The sequence below is a fragment of the Podarcis pityusensis genome (assembly GCF_964106645.2).
Source record: "Podarcis pityusensis genome assembly, chromosome: 5".
Lineage (NCBI taxonomy): Eukaryota > Metazoa > Chordata > Lepidosauria > Squamata > Lacertidae > Podarcis > Podarcis pityusensis.
The window spans coordinates 51632471-51653247 of NC_138032.1; the positions used below are offsets into that span (position 1 = coordinate 51632471).

Consider the following 20777-nt stretch of genomic DNA (forward strand, 5'->3'; position numbering starts at 1 on the left):
CTATGTATCTAGGGTTGCAATCACATACCCACTTACTTAGGAGTAAGCCTTACTGATGTCAATGAGGCTCACTTCTGTGCAGATATACAGGACGGAACTGAAGGAAGACTTGGCATCTGAAATACTGCAACTTCTATCACTATTCTTTTTTTCAAGAGAGCATAAAATATTCATAGCATGGCATCAGGTAATGCTGTAAGGCACCAATGCACACAGCTTTCCTGATTTGGTTTTCCTTCTTTGCAGTACTCATTGCTTGCCATGCTCCATTCAGGTAGAAATAGTTAACCCTAGAGAGGGGAGTAGCAGGCTATTTCTTCATGGAAAAATGAGAATAATCATGCCTCTACATTTTGCTTCATGACTCAGGTTCTACAGATAATTGACACTTAACTTTAAAAGAAAGCTGGGGATATGGAGATCATGGTTCAGTGGGAGCTGGAGACCCAAATGCTCCTTGCTCCTTCCATGGATCCCCATGGTCTGACCTCATAAGACCTTTCCCACCACTGAAACCCTCAGCAGCCCTTGACATACCACCAGTGGTAGAGGCCAAGGTGGGCTTGGAGAAGGCTTGGACCCCACCCCCCACCCCGAAACAGTAAGAAACATACACAAGCCCTGGAGCTGATGTATGCATTTCCATTGGAAGCCATGGAGAGTGATCATAAAACCTAAAAAGGAATCCCCTAGATAGGAAAATACCATGACACTCTCTGGCCATGTTCCTAGGAGTGCTTTGGGTATTAGTTCTCCTCTGATCTACCAGTAAGGTTGTTCTGTAAGCACCGTACACATTATTTCCCGGCACATAAGATAGTATTTGTGCTGGGAATCTTATAAAACACTATTTGCAAACATTTTGAAACAGAGCAGCACTAAAGATTCCTTATTTCTCTTTCAGCAGGAGAGGCATAATATGGCTTAAATCAAAAGATATGTATGGTTGTAAAAATCTGCTTGTGCTGCCATAGTTACACTTGCTTCCTAGTCCCACACAAGGCTGGGGGGCATTGCACTGTCATGTCATAGCTGTCAGTTGCAATACTTACCAGAGGCTCTACCTAATAGCCTTCATCACAATGTGTCACAAGCACAGAGAAACAAAAAGAAGCATCACGACAGAGTGCATGTAAACACGCACGCACAGTCTTTGTGGGGAACAGCTTGAAGGTTGTATTATGTACTGTATGTATGTTACGTAACATACCACAGTATTAAGGGTGTGTGTGGAGAGAATCTATGGCAACAGCAAAGAGACAAGCCAGCATATTCAACATGGGAACTCTCAGCATTTTAGTGCTAACCCCTAAAGAAGGGATGGGGAACCTGCAGCCCTGCAGATGTTGCTGGACTACAACTCCCATCATCCTTGACCACTGGAAATACTGACTGAGGCTGATGGGAGGAGTCTTACAACAAGTGAAGGGCCACAGGTTTCCCATTCCTGTCCTGAAGTACAGGAAGCAATAACCAGCAAAGGAAAGATGGTCAAATTAGCTCAGCTCAAGTTATAGTGTTAAGTGTTGGGGAGATCTGAGCAATGGAGACTGATTGGAAACGCGGAAGAAAATTGAATTCTTTGTGAAGAACTTTGGAAGCAGCTGAACTCCAGACTTGCTGGGGACTTTGACACAGCAAGAACGTTGACGCAAAGTACCCTCTCTGGGATCAGAGATTCCTACTTGTAACAACTTTACAGAGTGTGTTTATGTCGTAGTATGTGTTTTTGCATGCAAAGTAAAAGTTAACTCTGTTAAGCAACTGCTGCATGTGCTGAGCTTAACCACTTGACTGAAGCTTCTGTGGCACATGCACTCAGAACATACCAAACATGCATGTGACATCCCCTCCTAAATTTGTTTCATCTCTAGCTCAGAGGGAGAATTTTTATTTTTGGAAAGCCAAAAAGCAAATGCAGTCCTCACTCTTGTCTTCTGTATCAGGTGAGATTCACGGAAATTGCATCCAAGAGAGTAAGAGAGGTGGTGCCTTGTTGTTGAAAATTGTAGTTTTTTGAGTGCTTTTGTAATGATCACTGAGTTGAATAATATTTTTAGGATCAGAGATATAAAGAAGCAAAGTCTTCAGGATTTGTGGTATTTTGCAGCAATCATACTTTTGGAATGAACTATTTCAACAGAAAATCAAATAATGCTCACTGAATTATGCCTAATATATGGCAGCAGTGGCATTTAGCCCTTCTGCTACCAATTATTTTCATGTCTACATGAATATTGATTTGACAGCTCATCAGGGCTACGCTGAAAATAAATTCAACCAGTGAAGGCAGTTGAACCAGTTTTTCTCTGACATTTATTTCTGCTCATGTGTGTAGGAGACGGAAGTATGCCTGAACTTAGTCTCCTGGATCCATTTAAATTGGTGGTCTTCAGCTTGTCCTGAGCTTAGACCTGGAACCCTAAACTGCAGCAAGGGGACCCACTTCCAGGAGCTCCAGGTGGGGCCCAGTAGGAAAGGACTGGAGCCAATATATCTGAACCAGAGTGAAGTGACAAAGCCAATAGGAAAAAAACTACATTAAGGTGTACAACTCTTCCTCCCCATGCCATGTTGCTAGTGACGATCAAAACATATACCTGCCCCAACCCCAACCGTGGTGTATCTTAGGACATAAGACTCTCCTCAAAAAAGAAAACTGCTTTAAAGCTTTGGTTTTGGGAGTTGTTGAAGAATGTAGTGAAATCTGAGCAGGCTGGGAGCTTCCACAGGAAATGGCTTTGAGGAAATCAGTACATGGAAAAAACGGGCATGAAAATTGACCTGGAGTATCAACAAATCATGTTCACTGTGTTATTAGCCCAATGTGGGATGCCAACCACTTATTACACTAATACAGAAGCCTTGAGATTGCTTTGCCACTGCACCTATGGGATTTATGATGCTTCTGGGGGTGGTTGCTGTGCATGTGACAAGCTGATATACCAAGCATCCCAGACCAAAAATGAGGCAGCCTGTGCTTTTCCTGTGTACCAGGATGATGTAGAAATCACTGTTTACAACACTTTGTCCTATTTTGTTTTGACCTTAGGTATACAAATCCTTTAAAGAAAACCTCTTAATGACCAGATCAGTAGATTCTGATCCTGTCAGGTCACCCCCCTCCAAAGCTGGAAAGAGCCATTGCTCTACCCAGCAAGAACTCTGTTCCACTGCAGCAGTGTGGCTTTTACTTCTCGCAAACCACAGCTGCTGCAGAAACGCAGACAAGATGCATTGGTGCAATGGATGAAGTCATAGTACTAAGGGCGTAATCAGCGATGCATTTTATTTTATTCCATGAAGCGCCGAGGCTCAGTCAAACAGCTTTTATAGATAGCGCTAACACTTGATAGCTCATTTAGTCTGTATAAGCCTTTCAGTTTCAGAGGTCATATTTTTGCACGAATGCTCTAAAATGTTTCTGGTCATTTACAGGTCCTTCGCTGCTTGAGTACCTAAGCTATTAGCAGTTTGCTGCGCTACATGTAAAAATGAAGGACCGGGGGCGTATTCCATTAGCCTGGAACGTATATTTGTGCAAACCTAACCACAGCAATTAGCAAATGTAAATTGAAATTTGTTAGCACGTGCTTCTTGCTCTATGCATTTTAACACCATGATCAATTAAGTTTCCTTAATTAATTATGGCTTCAAAAATGCTGCAATCTTATAGCATATTATAGCTTCATAACAAACATTAGTGCTTATGCAGAAAAGATAATTTGTAAGTATCAACCAGAAGAATCACATCCACAGGAACTTGCAGTAATAACACCAATCCATTCTCTGACAACAATCTGTCTCTACCAACAAGTGACAATTAAGTGGATTTCTCCATTTCCCCTAATACTGCTAATGTGTCTAATTTGCACTGCTTTTGATATTCTGCAGGCAGAAAATGAAGGCAGCAGTGAGGGATTGCAGCTTTAAATCATCACTTGCCTTTGTTCCCTAATATCTTTTTGCCTTTCTACACCAGATGCAGGAATTAGCAACGAACTGATAACAACTATAATATGCCTGTTGCAAATATCAAATACATTAGCTACCCTCCAAAATACTTCTTTAGTTTCTACTAATAGAAAACACTAAATCAGATATTCGGGGGGGGGGGGACCCTAGGAATCCTGCACTGAAATATTCCAGTTCCTTCAAAAAGGAAAGCTGCATCTGCAAAGACCAATCACAAAAATGTTTATGTATACAAGCTAAAGGAAATGCAAACATAGTTCCAGCTTCAGAATTCCATCATATCTTGCCATGAAATGGGGGTGGGGATTCCTGGAGCAGTGGTACCAGGGCAGGGGTGCAGAACCTGTGGCCCTCCAGATGTTGTTCGACCACAGCTCCCATCATCCCTAACCACTGGCCCTGCTGGCTGGGTCCAATGGGAGTCGGGGTCTGTAGTTTGTTCAGGGTGCTGAGAGCTGTTAGGAGACTCCTATTCCCCTCAAAGAGTTACAAATCCCAGAGCGGTTTAACAATCTAGCCAGGGAACTCTGGAAACTGCAGCTCTTTTGAAGGGAATAGGGATCTCCTAACAACTCTCTACATCCTTAAGGAACTACAGTCCCTGGGATTATGTGGGGGAAGCCACAACTGTTTAAAGTGGCATTGTCCTGCTTTAAAGATCTAGTGCAGGTAGCACTGGTGTTTGATGCTGTATGTGGCTAGTGTGTTGCTAAATATAACCAATTTTAAATAACATTCAAATTACACACAAATTTAAAAAGAAATGAGATACTTTCTAATGGGCAGAGTGTTGAGCTATCTGCTTTCAGCAATAACGCAAACCAAAAGTTTATCTTTAACGCCATGCCTTCCTTCGTCTCAAGTTGAGGATGCCATTCTGCTCATGCATATAAAACTTCTTATTTGTGATGTAAGAGAGGAAACTGTCATGAGGCAAAGGAAAAATGTTGCTGCTTAGTCGAAACTATATGGTCAGGTACACCGGACATGTTGAAAACAAGGGACAGTGCACTACTTTTTAGGATTGGGTTTGTAATCTGAGGAGAATGGGATTACAGGATTGGGCTGAAGGGATTGTAGTCTTGCACAAACAAGACTGCTGGGTAAATTCAAAAACTGAAATCCAATTTGGTCTTTAACTTGCTAATGACCTATACATAGACCTTTTTGGTCGGATCATCTGTGTTTGTTTTGTTCTGAGGGGTTCCTACTAATTATAACTTAAGTGTGTAGTAAACAGCATTCTTCAAGCTTTCTTCATTGCCCCCCCCCCCCATACTGTATAGACTGAATGGTAAAAGCTAGATAATACAGTTAAGGCAGGAAAACAGATAAATATGTAAGCCCTCAATACCTGTCAAGAGCATTTCCTCAAAAGGAGACTTGCAGAAATTACTGGACAGGATAATTTTCATCAGATTTCTTAACTCCTCTAGCTGTTTCTTGATTAACAGGGTTGAACTTCGTCCCTTCAAAAAAACATTACAGCCGCTTCCGCAATATTGTGATTTCTACTGGCATGTGACAGAAATTCCAGGCAGTGCACATGCTGTGGTTGAAGTATTTGTAGTGAAATGGGAGCTGAAAGAATGTCTCCCTTCCAAAAATAAAAAAATAAAATTGTCAAGCTGAAGGAAAACCCTTCTGACCAAGAGCATTCATTCCCTTTTTCTACAATCAAGGTTAAGCACCTGAAGCTCAGTTCAAGGAAGAGGCAACACCAGAGAATTCAAAGACCATCCATCATTTTATAGTGGATATTTGACAAGAAGTCTGGAGCCTTTTAAAAAACTTTCAGAGCAAGAGATCAAAATAAACAAAAAGCCAACCAATTCTTAGGGGTGCTGAATGTTTTTTATTACAATTTTTCCTGAAGGGTTTTGAATGTAGGGTAGGAAAGGGGAACCTGTGCTCCTCCAGCTGTTGCTAGACTCCAGCTCCCATCAGCCCCAGGAAGCATGGCCAACAGTCAGGGATGATGGGAGTTATAGGCCAACAATATCCCATCAAACTCCCATCACCTCTGACCGTTGGCCATGCTTCCTGGGAGTTATAGGCCAACAATATCTGGTGAACTACATTTTTGCATCCCTTCTTCAGGGGAAAAAGATGAAGCAAGCAATCACAACAGGATACAAGAATATTCTGGCTAGCTCCTAATGAAAAAATGTAAACTTGCCAAAATTTCTCAAGCAAATATATGCAGATGTAATTTGCATGTGTGTCCATTATGATCCCTTTCATTAGCCTTTTCACATGAATAATCTTCTTATTGCCCATCCTTTCTTAAAGATGCACTAAGATATATCTTTGTATGCCAGCAGTCACAAGTATGAAAGACAACATGATGCTACACAGCATTACTGCTCTGGAAAGTATCTGTGGAAGATGCCATTATCTTTAAGGACATGGGGGATGTAATTGCTTGTGTAGCCCACTTCTATAGGACTTTGTCATATTGTAGACTATTTGCCTAGAGGCAAACACATCCTGGGTAGCAAAACACCATTTTATTAGTAGTAAACAGGATGGCTTTTTTGTTTAGTGTGGGGTATGTGCATGGACAACTTCCACAAACCGACAAGTGCCATTATGGCTCACTATAACTAATACATTGCTATGGACGTCATGCAAAATATACTCCCTTCTCTTCCAGCTGCACCTTCTGCCAAATATATTTTTCAGACATAAGATGACTTGTTTTTCTTAAATGTACTTATTTGAATGTAGAATACTATTAGTCTGGAGTAGTTTACGTTTCAGAGTGCTCAGTGTGACCTATATCTGTCCTTTGGGATCATAAATCACTGTACTGCCGACTGCTAGTCCACAGCATCTCCTTCCTTCTTTTAGTCCTATCTGCCCAGTATCAGAATTTCTTATTTTAGTTCCTCCTTCCCATCCATTTCTATTCTACTTTTCATCCTCAAAAGTTACAGAAAGTAGCTTACAACAATACACAACACAATTGTAGATATGAACTGATACGGCTTTTGTGGAGTCACCTCCCTGTGATTTCTTCCTAAGCTCTCTTTCATCACTATTTATTGATCTGTTTGGTAAACACACAGTCACAGACAAAAAAAAATTACCACAGATGCGGACATTAGTCAACAACATTCCATTGCGCCACAGATGGGAAATGCTGCAAGAACATTAGTCTATTTTTCTCCCTGCGGCTATGAGATACCATTCCACAGGTACACATGCACACAAACAACAGGCAAGCGACAACAGACAAAGATAATACACGAGTCTCTAATGTTTCAGCTTTACCTACAACCGTGTCCTTCCATGAGAACCTTTAAGTGATTTGCTTCTGGCACTAGCATTAGCAATCCCACACTACAGACTGTTGAGAAAAATGTTGCTCAACATTAGAGACAAGTACAAGATATTCAAAGTGATTGTGGGGGTCTAAACAGCATTTTAGGAGGTTACTCAAAATACCCAAACAAACATTTAGAAAACATGCATTGCATAGTTGTACTGCCCCTTAGGGTGGCCAAGTGCAAAAAGAGGACACGGATTCTGCCCCATGTAATAGGGAATTTCCTCTTCAATACATGTGCTGAGGAGGGAATTTTGCCTTCACAAAGGATGCATGGATCCTGCCCTCTTTTACACCTGACCACCCTACTGCCAGTGGATTGTGTAATTCTTCCTAGCTGCACACAATCAAATACGCGAAATCCAAGTGGGAAAATGGTAGGCAGATATGGCAAAGACAAACACGTCTAAAATAAAGGACAGGGGCACATTTATGTCTGAATAAAATCACTTAACTGAAACAGGATTGGACTCAACAAAGGATCATCAATTTCCTCTCTCTGGATTTACTAAACATTGAAGAAGGAAGTGATCAAAAGGTGAGAGGGTTGGCATGTGCTTCTTTAAGCTACAAAGTGAGCACCACCTTTCTTTCCCCTCAATTCTACATCACACCTTTTGCCATTTACTGCCATCTTATCAGCATAGGAAGCTGCCTTATGCTGAGTCAAATATTATTCCAGCCACCTCAGTTTATTTTCAGTGCTGGCTGGCAGCAGATGTCCAAGGTTTCAGACAGGCATCTCTTCTATTCCTATCTGGGGATGCCAGGGACTGGACATGCAAAGTAGCAGAACACTACTGAGCTAAGGCCCTGAAATAGATTCAGGTGGGTAATGAGACCATATGAAATATGACCATGAAACAGGTGCTTGTGCATGCAGATACAGCTTCCTATTCTCTTCTGTATTTTGGTTTCAGAAACCAAAATATAATCCCTGTGGTGTTGCATTCCCAACTGTCAGTGAGCAGGAATTTTGCAAATTAAACAGCTCCCTCAGACACCACAATTTCTTTCAGCCACTGTGTTACCTTCAATGTCCCCCACCCAATAATGTCTATTATCTGAATCCCCATCAATAACACCAAATTTTGCACAACCCTCCCTCCCCGCTGGAATAAAGAGGAAAGTCAATGTAGGCAATCATGACTAATTTGGTTTGACTACAAAATTATTCTTTCTGGTTTGAGAATTTGGCATTTCTGAGTAATAATAGTTTATTATTTATACCCCGCCCATCTGGCTGGGTTTCCCCAACCACTCTGGGCAGCTAGAAATTCTGGGTGGAGTAGAAATTTAGACCTTTTCTGCTCACTAGACACTGATTAGGAACACAGGCTTTGCACCCAAGTATTGCCCCTTCTATTCCCTACATTGACAATAAGTTGGGGTTTCAATCAGGGAATATTCCCAGACCTACCTGGAGATGCCATGGATTAAACCTGAGACCTCATGCTTGCAAACACTTTGCCACTGAGCTATGTCATTTCTTCTTTGATTACTTGATCAAAAGCATCATGAAGAATCTGAGACTTTCTATGGGGTTTAAATGAATGCTCCTACCATTCGAACACTCCCCTCTACTAACATGAATGGAATCTACACAAGACCAAGTATTCTTCCTTCTCCATCACACTCATAATGACCTAGGCTTTTATCAGCCTGCTTTGACTAACTTTCATTTTAAAAGGGACAACACTCCAATTTGGGGAGTCAGAAAAGAATGCAAACTAACCAGTCCTAACTAGAATGCATGGTTGTTTAATTCCCTTTGTGTTCTCCTGCCTGTCACACACCTTTCACCCTAATCAGGTCCTTCCCGGAAGTGTTTTGTGTATCATTTGTCTGCATGAACCATTAAATCTCAATTTAAATGCTAATCCGCCTTGCTTAAAGGCAGAGGTTGTCCTGCCAATGATGCATGATGTCATTTTTCTAAGCCAGCTCCCAATTGGCTTTTCATAAGCCCTACCTCTTGTAATCATATATTTCAGTGACTGGTTCATGTTCCAATGAGGTAGGTAGAATACAGGCAGCACTTTGATGGTCATGAAATTCAGATGGCCTTTTTTTTCTGGGTCCAGACTGCTGTAAATGTTCCTGTTGGTTTTATTCTAGAGAACAACTGCTTTTAAAGTTTTCTGCTTCCAAGTCTGTGGGTGTGGCTTGAAAACATGATTTTAATTCCCAAAAGTCTGCAACTTAAGCAAGTTTGTGCCCATCAGAGTAGGGAGCTGTTTAGAAACATCTTGTTTCCTTCTGCATTTTCGATTCCAAATGAAACAACTCCCTAACAATAAACCTACTTTTCATGACTTTTGAAAGAAACATTTAACAAGGGAACTGACTGAGGATGCACAGTTCAGAGGCTATAAAAGCTTCCCTCTGCCTGCCATTTTGGCTGATGGTCACCTTCAATACTTACCTTGTACGCAGCTTGCCTCATAAACTGCTTTGCCGGCTGCTTCCAGATAGCTGGCACTGTGATGACCCAGCGCACTTCTGAGTTTTCAAACCCAGAGTCCTGATCGCTCAGCTCCTGGAATAAAAGAAAGCAAACTTGTGGTGAGAGGCAAAATTGACACCAGCTGTTTCTAGAAGTGATGTTGTTTCCCAGTGGCTCCTGTGAAAATAATTTGGCACTTTTCAGGGTTTCTGTTGCTATGTCTATGTCAGGCTGTTTAAATAACTGGCTGACATGCCAAAAATGCATAGAATGTCGAAACCTGGGTTTCAGTTACACCTTCAAGGAGGTCCATAGGAAAACATACCATGATGAAGGGCAAGTTCTTCATCTTACACAAACAAAATCAGGCAAATACAAGAGTGTACCTTATGCCTTTGTAGTGAAAGCGGTAGGTTCCTCTAAATTGATGCTCCTAAGCATTAATCAGGCTGAGAAATATTTGCTGTGTTGAAGAGGCATGGGAGTGTTCCCTTAGTTTAGACATGCACGCGAAAAAGGCTCTGCCACTATAAGCCTCTATAGTTTATTAAAAATGGCATCTGCTTAGCTTTTGTAACTTAGTACTTGGTACCCATGATCTACTTGATGAGGTCTATGAATGTGCCACATTTCAAACCAATCTACTAAAAATGGCCTTAGGTCCAGCATGTTTAAAAATGTTTCTAGAGCAAAAGGCGGCACCAAATGGTGTTTTTAAGTGAGGAAAGGGTACAGGGAGAAAAGTCCTCCCCTCTCCCCATGGTCCCAATAATAACAGAAACAGTTAACGGATTCTTCAATCTGCTGCCAAGACCTGTCAAGAGATTTCATCAATTTTACTGTATCTTGGTTTGTTTCTGCCCTTCATTTAAGCAAGTGCCATACATTTTAATTCTATGTATGTTAGAAATTGTATGGTTTTGGTTATTTGTTCTCGGTTTTGGTTATTTGTCTGCGGCTATATAATAAAATGTGTTGTCATACATATTGAAGTTTGGTATGTCTATGGCGTTTATAGAGACCCTGCATGTATCAATGATGCTTAGGAAGACCCTGCATTTGTGGAACTGTTGCAGTGGTGAACCTCCTCAGTTACATATTATTTTGCTCTTGGTTTTATACAAGCTCCCTTGTGTTTCTCACTCATCCTGATAGTACTTGCCAATAGAGCTATCTTGTTATAAAACACAGTTTCTGCTGAAACACAAGCCAATAACTAACATGGGTGGGCTCACTTTATGCTGGCAACCATTCCAATGAATCATAATGCTGTCAAAATGAATGTGATACGTTGCTATGGCAATCCTTTGTAGAAATCCTTGCATCATGACTTTCATTTGGGTTATGTGCTATTCGGGATACTTGTCACTATTTGTATATGTATTTGTAATTGTATGGTGTGCTGGCTGTTTTGGTGTAAACAAGAAAATTATTTTATTTGAAAAGAAAGTACCAGGGATGTTGTACAAGCAAATCATATCCCGAGTTTGGTATTCCTGACATCGGGTAGCATATTTTTTCCTATCTTTCTTGCTGTAGTTGTGGGTGGGGGAAAGATGTAACAGAATAAATTAAGCCTACTCAAAGCACACACAAAAGCAGAGTAGGTTAATTTTCTAGCAATCTGCTTATTTAAGCTTGGCAAACATGAGACTCTTAATATCAGGGTTGTGGGTTGGAGCCCCAAAATGGGCAAAGGATTGCTGCATTGCAGGGGGTTGGACTAGATGACCCTCAGGATCCCTTCCAACTCTACGATTCTATAATGTAGAGCTGGCTCTGCTGCAGACTAGCCTTGAACACCACATGAGCGCCTGCTCTGTGACAAAGAATTGGAACCATGGCTGGCCCATTTAAAACTGCACACCTTAGCTCTCCCATCTGGAGAAAGAGTAGAGAGAACAGAGCTAGCAGGTATTTCACTACCTATGCAGGAAAAGGCTGAAGGGGAGCGCTCCTCCTGGCACCTGATTCTCTAACTAATGGGGAAAATGGTGTTTGGGCTTTGTGGGCGAAGTAATCATACTCTGGGCAGACATGGGCCAGCCAAAGACACTGTGCTGCCTAGTGTGAAAGACAAGATGATGCCCTCCTAACACAAATAGAAGACAGCCAAGCTGGCGGCAGAACCTAACTTCAGCACTGTGGAGGGGACAGCATCCTCCAGCTGAGGACAGCAGGCTAACTTGGGAGGCAGATGCCACAGGGCACAGACAGCTCTGTCTGACAACACCTCGCTGCACCCTCTCCCTGAACCATCCGCCACCTGAGGTAGCCAGCCTGTGCTGCCCAATGGGGAGGCCAGACCTGCCTGGTGAACGAGGAAAATGGGTGGTGGGTGGGGCAGCAGCAGAGGAAACAGCTAACTGAAGAGAATCTAGGAAGGAACAAGGGAAACTTGGGGCATTCATACACCTTCAGCAAGCTCACAAACAGGACATGAAGGTGATGGCCTTACCCTGTTTTATCCCCAGAATAATCGAAAACACAGAGGTATCTAAATTCAGAACTATTAAGGCTATTAAGGCAGCCGCTGGGAGAGATCATCAGGGGGTTTGGGCTGGGTGTTCATCAGTATGCGGATGATACCCAGCTCTACCCCTCTTTTAAATCAGAACCAGTGAAGGCGGTGAAGGTCCTGTGTGAGTGTCTGGAGGCGGTTGGAGGATGGATGGCGGCTAACAGATTGAGGTTGAATCCTGACAAGACAGAAGTATTGTTTTTGGGGGACAGGAGGCGGGCAGGTGTGGAGGATTACCTGGTCCTGAATGGGGTAACTGTGCCCCTGAAGGACCAGGTGCGCAGCCTGGGAGTCATTTTGGACTCACAGCTGTCCATGGAGGCACAGGTCAAATCTGTGTCCAGGGCAGTTGTTTACCAGCTCCACCTGATACGTAGGCTGAGACCCTATCTGCCTGCGGACTGCCTCGCAAGAGTGGTGCATGCTCTGGTTATCTCCTGCTTGGACTACTGCAATGAGCTCTACGTGGGGCTACCTTTGAAGGTGACCTGGAAACTACAACTAATCCAGAATGCGGTAGCTAGACTGGTGACTGGGAGTGGCCGCCGAGACCATATAACACCAGTCTTGAAAGACCTACATTGGCTCCCAGTACGTTTCCGAGCACAATTCAAAGTGTTGGTGCTGGCCTTTAAAGCCCTAAACGGCCTCGGTCCAGTATATCTGAAGGAGCGTCTCCACCCCCATCATTCTACCCGGACACTGAGGTCCAGCACCGAGGGCCTTCTTGCGGTTCCCTCACTGCGAGAAGCCAAGTTACAGGGAACCAGGCAGAGGGCCTTCTCGGTAGTGGCGCCCTCCCTGTGGAACGCCCTCCCACCAGATGTCAAAGAGAACAACAACTACCAGACTTTTAGAAGACATCTGAAGGCAGCCCTGTTTAGGGAGGCTTTTAATGTTTGAGGTTATTACAGTATTTGATATTTCTTGGAAGCCGCCCAGAGTGGATGGGGAAGCCCAGCCAGATGGGTGGGGTATAAATAATAAATTATTATTATTATTATTATTATTATTATTATCATCATCATTATTATTATTCTTATCATCATCATCTTTATCAACCCCATTGCCACTTCTTGTGGCAGGGAGTTCCATAGCTTAATTATATGTATGTTTGGAAGAACAAATGTATTGCATTGTGAGGCTGCCTGAATTTGTTTGTCTGCTCATTTCTGCAAAGACTGGAAAGTCTGGGGGGCAGGAAGAGAGGAACAATATAGCACAAAGTATACCACAGCATAGCAACAAAAGTTGGGATTTAATTTGGGAGGTTGTTGCCCCCCCCCCCCCCCCGGTTTTGAGCACTGAGCTCATCTCTGTCCTGGACTCAAGTTTTTCCAGCAGTAGTCAGTCAAATACGTCTAGAAAGCTTGCAAGCAAGACCAACAGTTTACCTCTGGCAGCTGGTACGCAGTGGTATACTGGCTCCGAACACTTAGTAACCGTGACTATTAGAAGGAGCTCCTAGGATAAAGCCAGAGTGGAGCAGGTAGGAGGACCTTGGAGGGGTAGCCAAAATATTCTGGTTACTTTAAAATTATATTGGAAACGACTTTCATTAATTCCTACAGAGCTAGAGTACAACCAACAGCATATGAATTATGGAGTTCTGCAGAAATGTCTTGCTGGTGAGGAAGAAGGTTGTATCTAAGTATCTAGGACACCTCATCACCATCACCGTTTCTGCATCTCCTGCAGCTGCTCCACTTTGTTTACATCAAGAACTGCTGCAGGCTGAAGTATGGCAAGGTTAAATTTGTTGGGCCAGCATTTGTCGCAGTTATAAATACAAAGAGCTGGGGACAGGAAGTGTTCCTTTACCTTTAATGCTTGTTCCTTGAAGTACTGCAGAGCGTAAGAAAATAGTTCAAGTGCCTTGACTTTCTTGCCATTTGCAGCTGTCAGGTCTGTTTCCAGATTGAGATTCTAGGGGGGAAGGAAATGTTTAGAACATGTTTAAAAGGAAGTGGTAAGTGTCAAAATCCATTCCTCTGAAGTGGAGACAATGGAATTTGCTATTGCTGAGCTCCATCACTTAGGTAAAAATGTTACTCCAAGCATTGCACCTTTTCCTTTTGACAGTGAAGTTCACCATTCAGCCTTTCCCAACCTGGTGCCCTCCAGATGTTTTCAACTACAACCCTATTCAGCCCCAATGGTCAATGGCCAGGGATCATGGGAGTTCTCATCAAAAAACATCCGAAGGTTGGCGGTGTCTAGCTGTGACATTTTTCATTTTCATAAAGGATCAAGCTTTTTGCTTGTTGGTTTTGGTTTCAAAGTAGGGCAGATTTAACCCCCTATGCTGCTTTCTGTGTGCCCAGCAGCTATTAAATATTATTTTAATTCCTAAAATGTATACACTGGTTGATTGTAACACCCCCCCCCCCAAAAACACACACACACCCTCAAAGCACTTTACAAAAGATAACCCAGTAAAATTAAAGGGGGGGGGAATACAACCCTACTTTAAAACATACAAATGTACTAAAACAGCGTAGAATTACTTCAACTTTCTAAGCATCTAGGTAGGCATGTTTTTAGCAGGCACCAAAATGAGCTCAGGGAAGGCACCTGCTTGATCTCAATAGGCAGAGAGTTCCAAAGTTAAGGCGCTGCCACACCAAATGATCAAGTTCTTACAAAGGCAGAACAGGTGTTACATGGCACCTGTGGTGGTGCCAATTCCGCCGATCAAAGAGGTCAAGTGGGCACATGTAGGGTGAGGTGCTCTTGTAAGTGTCTGAGATGACATGCAACTGGCGAAAATGTGAGCACAAGAACCAACAACTATGCCAAAGGCTTAGGATCAGAATGCACAATATTATGAAACCAGAACCTACAGATCTTTTGGCTTTCCTTAGTTATAAAACACAGGAAAGTGTATTGGAAAGAGAAGTGTCAGAAAAGCCATAGGGCTCAACTCTGGCTACTTTCCTTATCAAAATGCTTTCCTCTGCCTGGATCTGTTTAAAGCACAGTGTGAGTTCTTTTGGATGAGGGTAGAATTAACATGTCAAAGAGGCTCTGTTATACATTAGAACTTCAGAGCTAATAATATGACTGTCAGGAAAGGAAGTTGCCGAAATCTCCCAATGTTTCTTCCTTTGGTTTGAAAGGCAAGACTCATTTGTTCAAAGCTTACTGTGAAGTCTGCCTGTAACACCCCTCCCCCCTTGTCTACTTTTACCATTTTTCCAGCCATCTCTGCATTACTCTGCTCTAAACAGTTGTCACTTTCTCCCCAAAGATTAGGGAATTGGTGTCTGGAACTCAGTGAACCAAGCTAAAAGATGTTATGTGTCTGAATGGTCAGTTTCTACTTGTGAACTTAACTCTCACTCTGCTTATGGGTGAAATTACATCTGTATTTTTAAATAACTCTAGGATGATCCCTATACATGCAGCCACACAGTGATTACTGGGATCTGTGGGATATAATCCATTAGTGCAGTCAAATGCAACATTCCTTCTTTTCCTAGAGTTGGCACAGGCAGGGGGACATCCAGTCAGTGTAACTTCCTGTTCCACTGGTCTGGGGCTTCCTCCCCCTGGATGTGACCAGGGAGATGGGCAAAAGAGCCAAGTCACGCAACCATTTTTCTCAGTCTTCTTATGTCTTGTCTTGCTTGCTTATCTTTTGCTGCCATGCTGTTCTCCTGCAGCCATTTTGTTATATTAATTTAAGTTTGCTGTCTGCAGGCTCTCAGCCAGCAGCACATGAGTTCAGTCTCCATAGGAAATGAACTCACACTTTGTTGTGTAACCACTAAGTAAAGCCTTCCTTTCAGGGATCATATCGTGAGCTGAAATGTGAGTAAACTTTTTGTTACTTTACCAAAAAAGACTCTTGTGTCTTTATTCTTTTAAGAGGGATTAAAGGGGACACCAGGAAATAACTAAGAGATTCAAACAAATCTGCAAAATAGCTTCCAGCTATATTGAGGGGAATTTGCTCTGCTACATCACTCACTAGCGTGAGTGAGGGAAGGATAATAGTTATTCAATATATCCTTCCCTATTATCCTTAACATTCTCACAAGATAAACATGATTGAAATGTCCTATATAAATGCCCACTAAATGCAAAATTATTATTCATACAGCAGATACACTAGCTCTGCATATGCCAGTGTTTGACATAGTGAATGCTGTAAGATATAAGATGTGCCTAAATGTGGTAGTAGATGAGGATATGGAGTGGAATTCAACTAAACTTTAGTAACAGTAGACCCACAGAAATTAATGAACATGATGAAGTTAGGTCCATTAATTTCAATGGTCTACTCTGAGTAAAACCTAGCTGACTGCCATCCATGGCCCCTACCTGCCCCTGTTTTTCTGCCAAGACATTATGTCTCCTTCATACTTGATGATGTTCACTGGGAGACACATCTGCCACAGAAAGTCTGAACCAGCCCTACATATATCAGTGAGAATTCCTGCAACCTGCCTGTATTAAAGGAAATTCCACCTCCAGGCATGACATGATGTGTTGATGGCTTGTGAAGCGAAACAGAATTTAACTGGTGGTGACATGAATGGTATTAATTTTAAAAGGCTAAATAACCTTTCAGATAGAGGGAAAAGAAAAATACTGCAGAAAAGTATTAAGTTACCAGTTTCACATATTAAACAAAGCTTAGCTAGAATGTTGCGTGCATTATGATAACATCTGCCTAGCACCAGGAAAAAGAAATATTTATGCAGAAGCAGAAATGAGCAAATCTGTCAGCTTCAGTTTCTCTCAATTTCCTACTCTTATGTTCACTTCCCACACTTCCATACCAGTTTGCATTCCGATCCCACAAAGCAGTCCTCCTGAAAATTCCTTGGCATTTTATTGTGACATTCTCCCAATAAGCCATGTTTATGAAAGCTTTGAAGAACAGCCATATTGTTTTGGAAGGTGCAAATTACGTAGGTTTGCCTTTAAATGTGAGCTGAATCAAACATCTCCCCTATCCCTAGGGAAAAGTATAGAATTCATTTGCTACTTACACCAGTTGTGTGAAGCTTCATCTTAAATTTCTCAAAATACAACCAGTGCTTTGATTCATTAGGATCTAGGTCATGATAGAAATCCCTGGCTGCGTAACCAAAACTGTGGAATTTTCTTTCTGGAGTTAAAAGGATAGTGGTTGGTGTTTTCTGATTCGACACACCAGGATCTCCTCCTTCCCATCGCCTAAAATACAAAAGACTTAAAATCAATGAAATTTTATGATATTTTAACATGCAGCCCAGAGAGTACAACAGCTGTTTGGAGTGTATACATTTATTTAAAAGCATTTCTAAATCACTTAATAGTTTTTATAAAAATCCCTAAGTGATACATCCCTAAGTTGTATACAAAAATCACAAAAAACAATAAAACAGGCTCATCAAATTAGTAAAACAGCTTTATAAAATCAGGTATGTACAGGTAAAAAGGGGGAATTCAGAAAAATTATGAAAAGCATGTTGCAGATGATCACTCAAAGCATAGCTTTAGGGTGGTGACAGCTCCGTAACCATGGCTAAGGATATGATTCAGGTTTGCATGCAATATTTAATGATAGCCAAGATTTATAAACTAACAAACCTTCATGGACATGTGTGGTTTAACCATGGTTAAACTGCTCAGATGACCAATTAAACCATGGTTTAGTATGGTTAACTAAACCGTGGTTCATAAACCATGGTTAGCATTCCATGCAAACAAGCCTGGAGAAGAGAAAATGGGGGCGGGGGAGGAAATCTCAAGGGTACACAAAAATCTATATGTTACTGGCCCAACATATTTCAAAATATTAATCTTCAAGGGCACGACAAATAAGAACAATGAATGTTGTACTCAGTACAAATCAACGTTATAACACTGTTAAATTGTTGCTTATTTCTAATTTGGAGAATCATCATCAATATATGATGCAATATATATGCAATATATTACTATTAAAACAATTATACAACAGATAATATAGCTAGTGATTCTTTGTTTTAATAGTATTGTATTATATAATTTGTATTTGTGTACAATTATTATTATTTGAGGTGCCATGGAAGAAGAAATGCATTTTACAATGTACTGGGACACTGAAGTCTTTATTTTTGTGCACTCTTTGCGCTTTCCATCTCCCTTTTTAATGGAGCGTCATCTGGTTTTTCTAGACACAGTGGGAGAAAAGGGATGCTGGACCAGAAGACCTTTGGCATGATTGACAGGGCTTTTCTATTCAGGTTTGCTGGAGAAGCATGTAAGGGATGAAGCAGGCTGCAGAAGCCTGACTTTTCCTCAGCACTCATGAATCTGGCTGGAAGCATATGAATACACCAAGCAGTGACACTGTTAATGAGCTTCAGAGAGAAAGTGAATGAGATTTAGATGGGTAGATGTTAAGGGGCCTGAAGAAAATCCTGGCAGTGTGCACAGAGCCACTTCTGCAACATCCAGCACAGATTGTCTTCCAGCTGCTTTCACTGTCACTTTTCACTCATCATTAATGCACTAGCACCAGAGAGCTAGATATCACAGCCTTTAAATTTGGTTTAGTTAGTGAAATCATTAATAGGAAAAGCACTCTAACACACCAGAGCTTCATCACTCTCAGCACCACAAAAAGCACAAGAAGTTCCCCGGGTATATACAGTATCATCCGTCCCCAGCCTCTGAATTCCCCTTTTACAAATGTGCATTCAGTCTTGCAAAGGAATGAAGTCTCCATGCTTGCAAAGATCAGCTTTGCTGAATGATTACATCCAATTCTTGAGAACTATCTCTATGAAGGCAAGCTCCTGATTTCTCTTCCTGTTATTTGGGGCTACAGATCTCAGACCAGGTCCACTGGCTATATTTTGGAGCATCTCAAAATGGCTCTAACTGGGAGTCATAAGCTACAGCGTCTGGGCAATCTGCTTATACAAATCGAATGCTATGAGTACAGAATGTGGCCCAAGTCATCTCTATTTTTATTTATTTCATTATTATTTATTTATTTCTGTGGTGTTTTTTACTAAAACTTATTCACTTCTCCCTTGTTTGCTATATGTATGTAAAAACCTGCCTTGCAGTGATTTAGACATTTATTCAATCTGTATTTCATCTTTCTGAAAAATAGTGAAGGCAGCTAACAAAAATAATATAAATACATAAAATTTAACTGTTGTAGATCCCACTCACATGAGGAATTCATTTTGTACCATCTGATTTTCAAAAATTCCTGATTTTCAAAACTCTTACATTCTTCTTCTTTTTGATGCTATAAAGTTATTGTTATAGACATTTCTATAAACTGCTGATTCCATGTTAGAGACAATTCCATGTTTAATTCCTTTTTTAGGGATACAAGTATATTGAGTGAGTTTGTTTGTAGTCACCAGAATGTACAAAAATCCTATTGCTCAAAAGGTAAATGACATTACCTTAAGATGGACAATTTCAAACTTTAATTAGATTTTAATGAGCTTCTGATATTCGGGGGGGGGGGGGAGAGAGAAGGGAAGAACCCAGGTAAGAGGGCATCTATTCTAAACTTGATTGTTCAGAGACAGAACCAAAACTGCTGCCTGTAAAATCCTACGCACCAGCTGCACATTCAACGCAAGAAGAAATATACTGTTTTGATTGAGAGTCCTTAATGACTGTAATTTTGACTCATTCATGGAGTGTTATGTTAATAGAAAGTGCACTTACGAGTTGAATAACTGTGACAGCCATCTATTCCTTCCTAAATAGAAACTGCATTAGACCCCTTTCTGGGATGAACATCTTTGAACTTTAGTTCCATCAGCATCAGTAATCTCACTGGTATCATGGCTAATATTTGCAAAGATTTAGTCTTTGGAAAACACAATTCCTTTAATTTGTAGTATACACTGGATGCCCAAAATCTGATGCTACAGCAAGGCTGTGTGCATTCAGTGATTGCACTGGACACTAATACAAACCAGTACACAGACATACAATTCAGCTGCCAGATAATCTCTCCCCCACCCCTTTATACAATATAGCAGGATACATAGATGAGGGTGGAAATATGCAATGCCTCATGACATCTTAAGGGACGCGGGTGGCGCTGTGGGTTAAAGCCTCAGCGCCTAGGACTTGCCGATCGAAAGGTCGGCGGTTCGAACCCCCGCGGCGGGGTGTGCTCCCGTCGCTCGGTCCCAGCGCCTGCCAACCTAGCAGTTCGAAAGCACCTTTGGGTGCAAGTAGATAAATAGGGACCGCTTACTAGCGGGAAGGTAAACGGCGTTCCGTGTGCTGCGCTGGCTCGGCAGATGCAGCTTGTCACGCTGGCCACGTGACCCGGAAGTGTCTGCGGACAGCGCTGGCTCCCGGCCTCTAGAGTGAGATGAGTGCACAACCCTAGAGTCTGCCAAGACTGGCCTGTACGGGCAGGGGTACCTTTACCTTTACCATGACATCTTAAAGAGGAAAGGGAAGGGGCTGAGGAGGATTTGGGGGGTAGACCAGGGTTTAGACTTCAGTCCTTTACACCACAGTATGATAAGGAAAAGAAG

General features: G+C 41.8%; 1 protein-coding gene and 1 long non-coding RNA gene across 3 annotated transcripts in view; one reads left to right on the forward strand and one right to left on the reverse strand.

Annotated features, from left to right (window-relative positions):
• HSPA12A (heat shock protein family A (Hsp70) member 12A) overlaps window positions 1–20777 on the reverse strand; it is a 48772-nt gene that overhangs the window by 12646 nt on the left and 15349 nt on the right. For both annotated transcript variants that reach the window (XM_081005248.1, XM_081005247.1), the window contains exons 4-6: window positions 17274–17460; window positions 14095–14199; window positions 9732–9845 (exon numbers count right to left, since the gene is read on the reverse strand). In XM_081005248.1, coding sequence (XP_080861374.1) covers window positions 9732–9845; window positions 14095–14199; window positions 17274–17460 — 406 coding nt within the window. The remainder of the gene's footprint in view (window positions 1–9731; window positions 9846–14094; window positions 14200–17273; window positions 17461–20777) is intronic.
• On the forward strand, window positions 1875–5807 carry LOC308477094. Its single transcript, XR_013986365.1, has 2 exons — window positions 1875–1946; window positions 5658–5807. It is a non-coding gene; the product is annotated as an uncharacterized lncRNA (long non-coding RNA).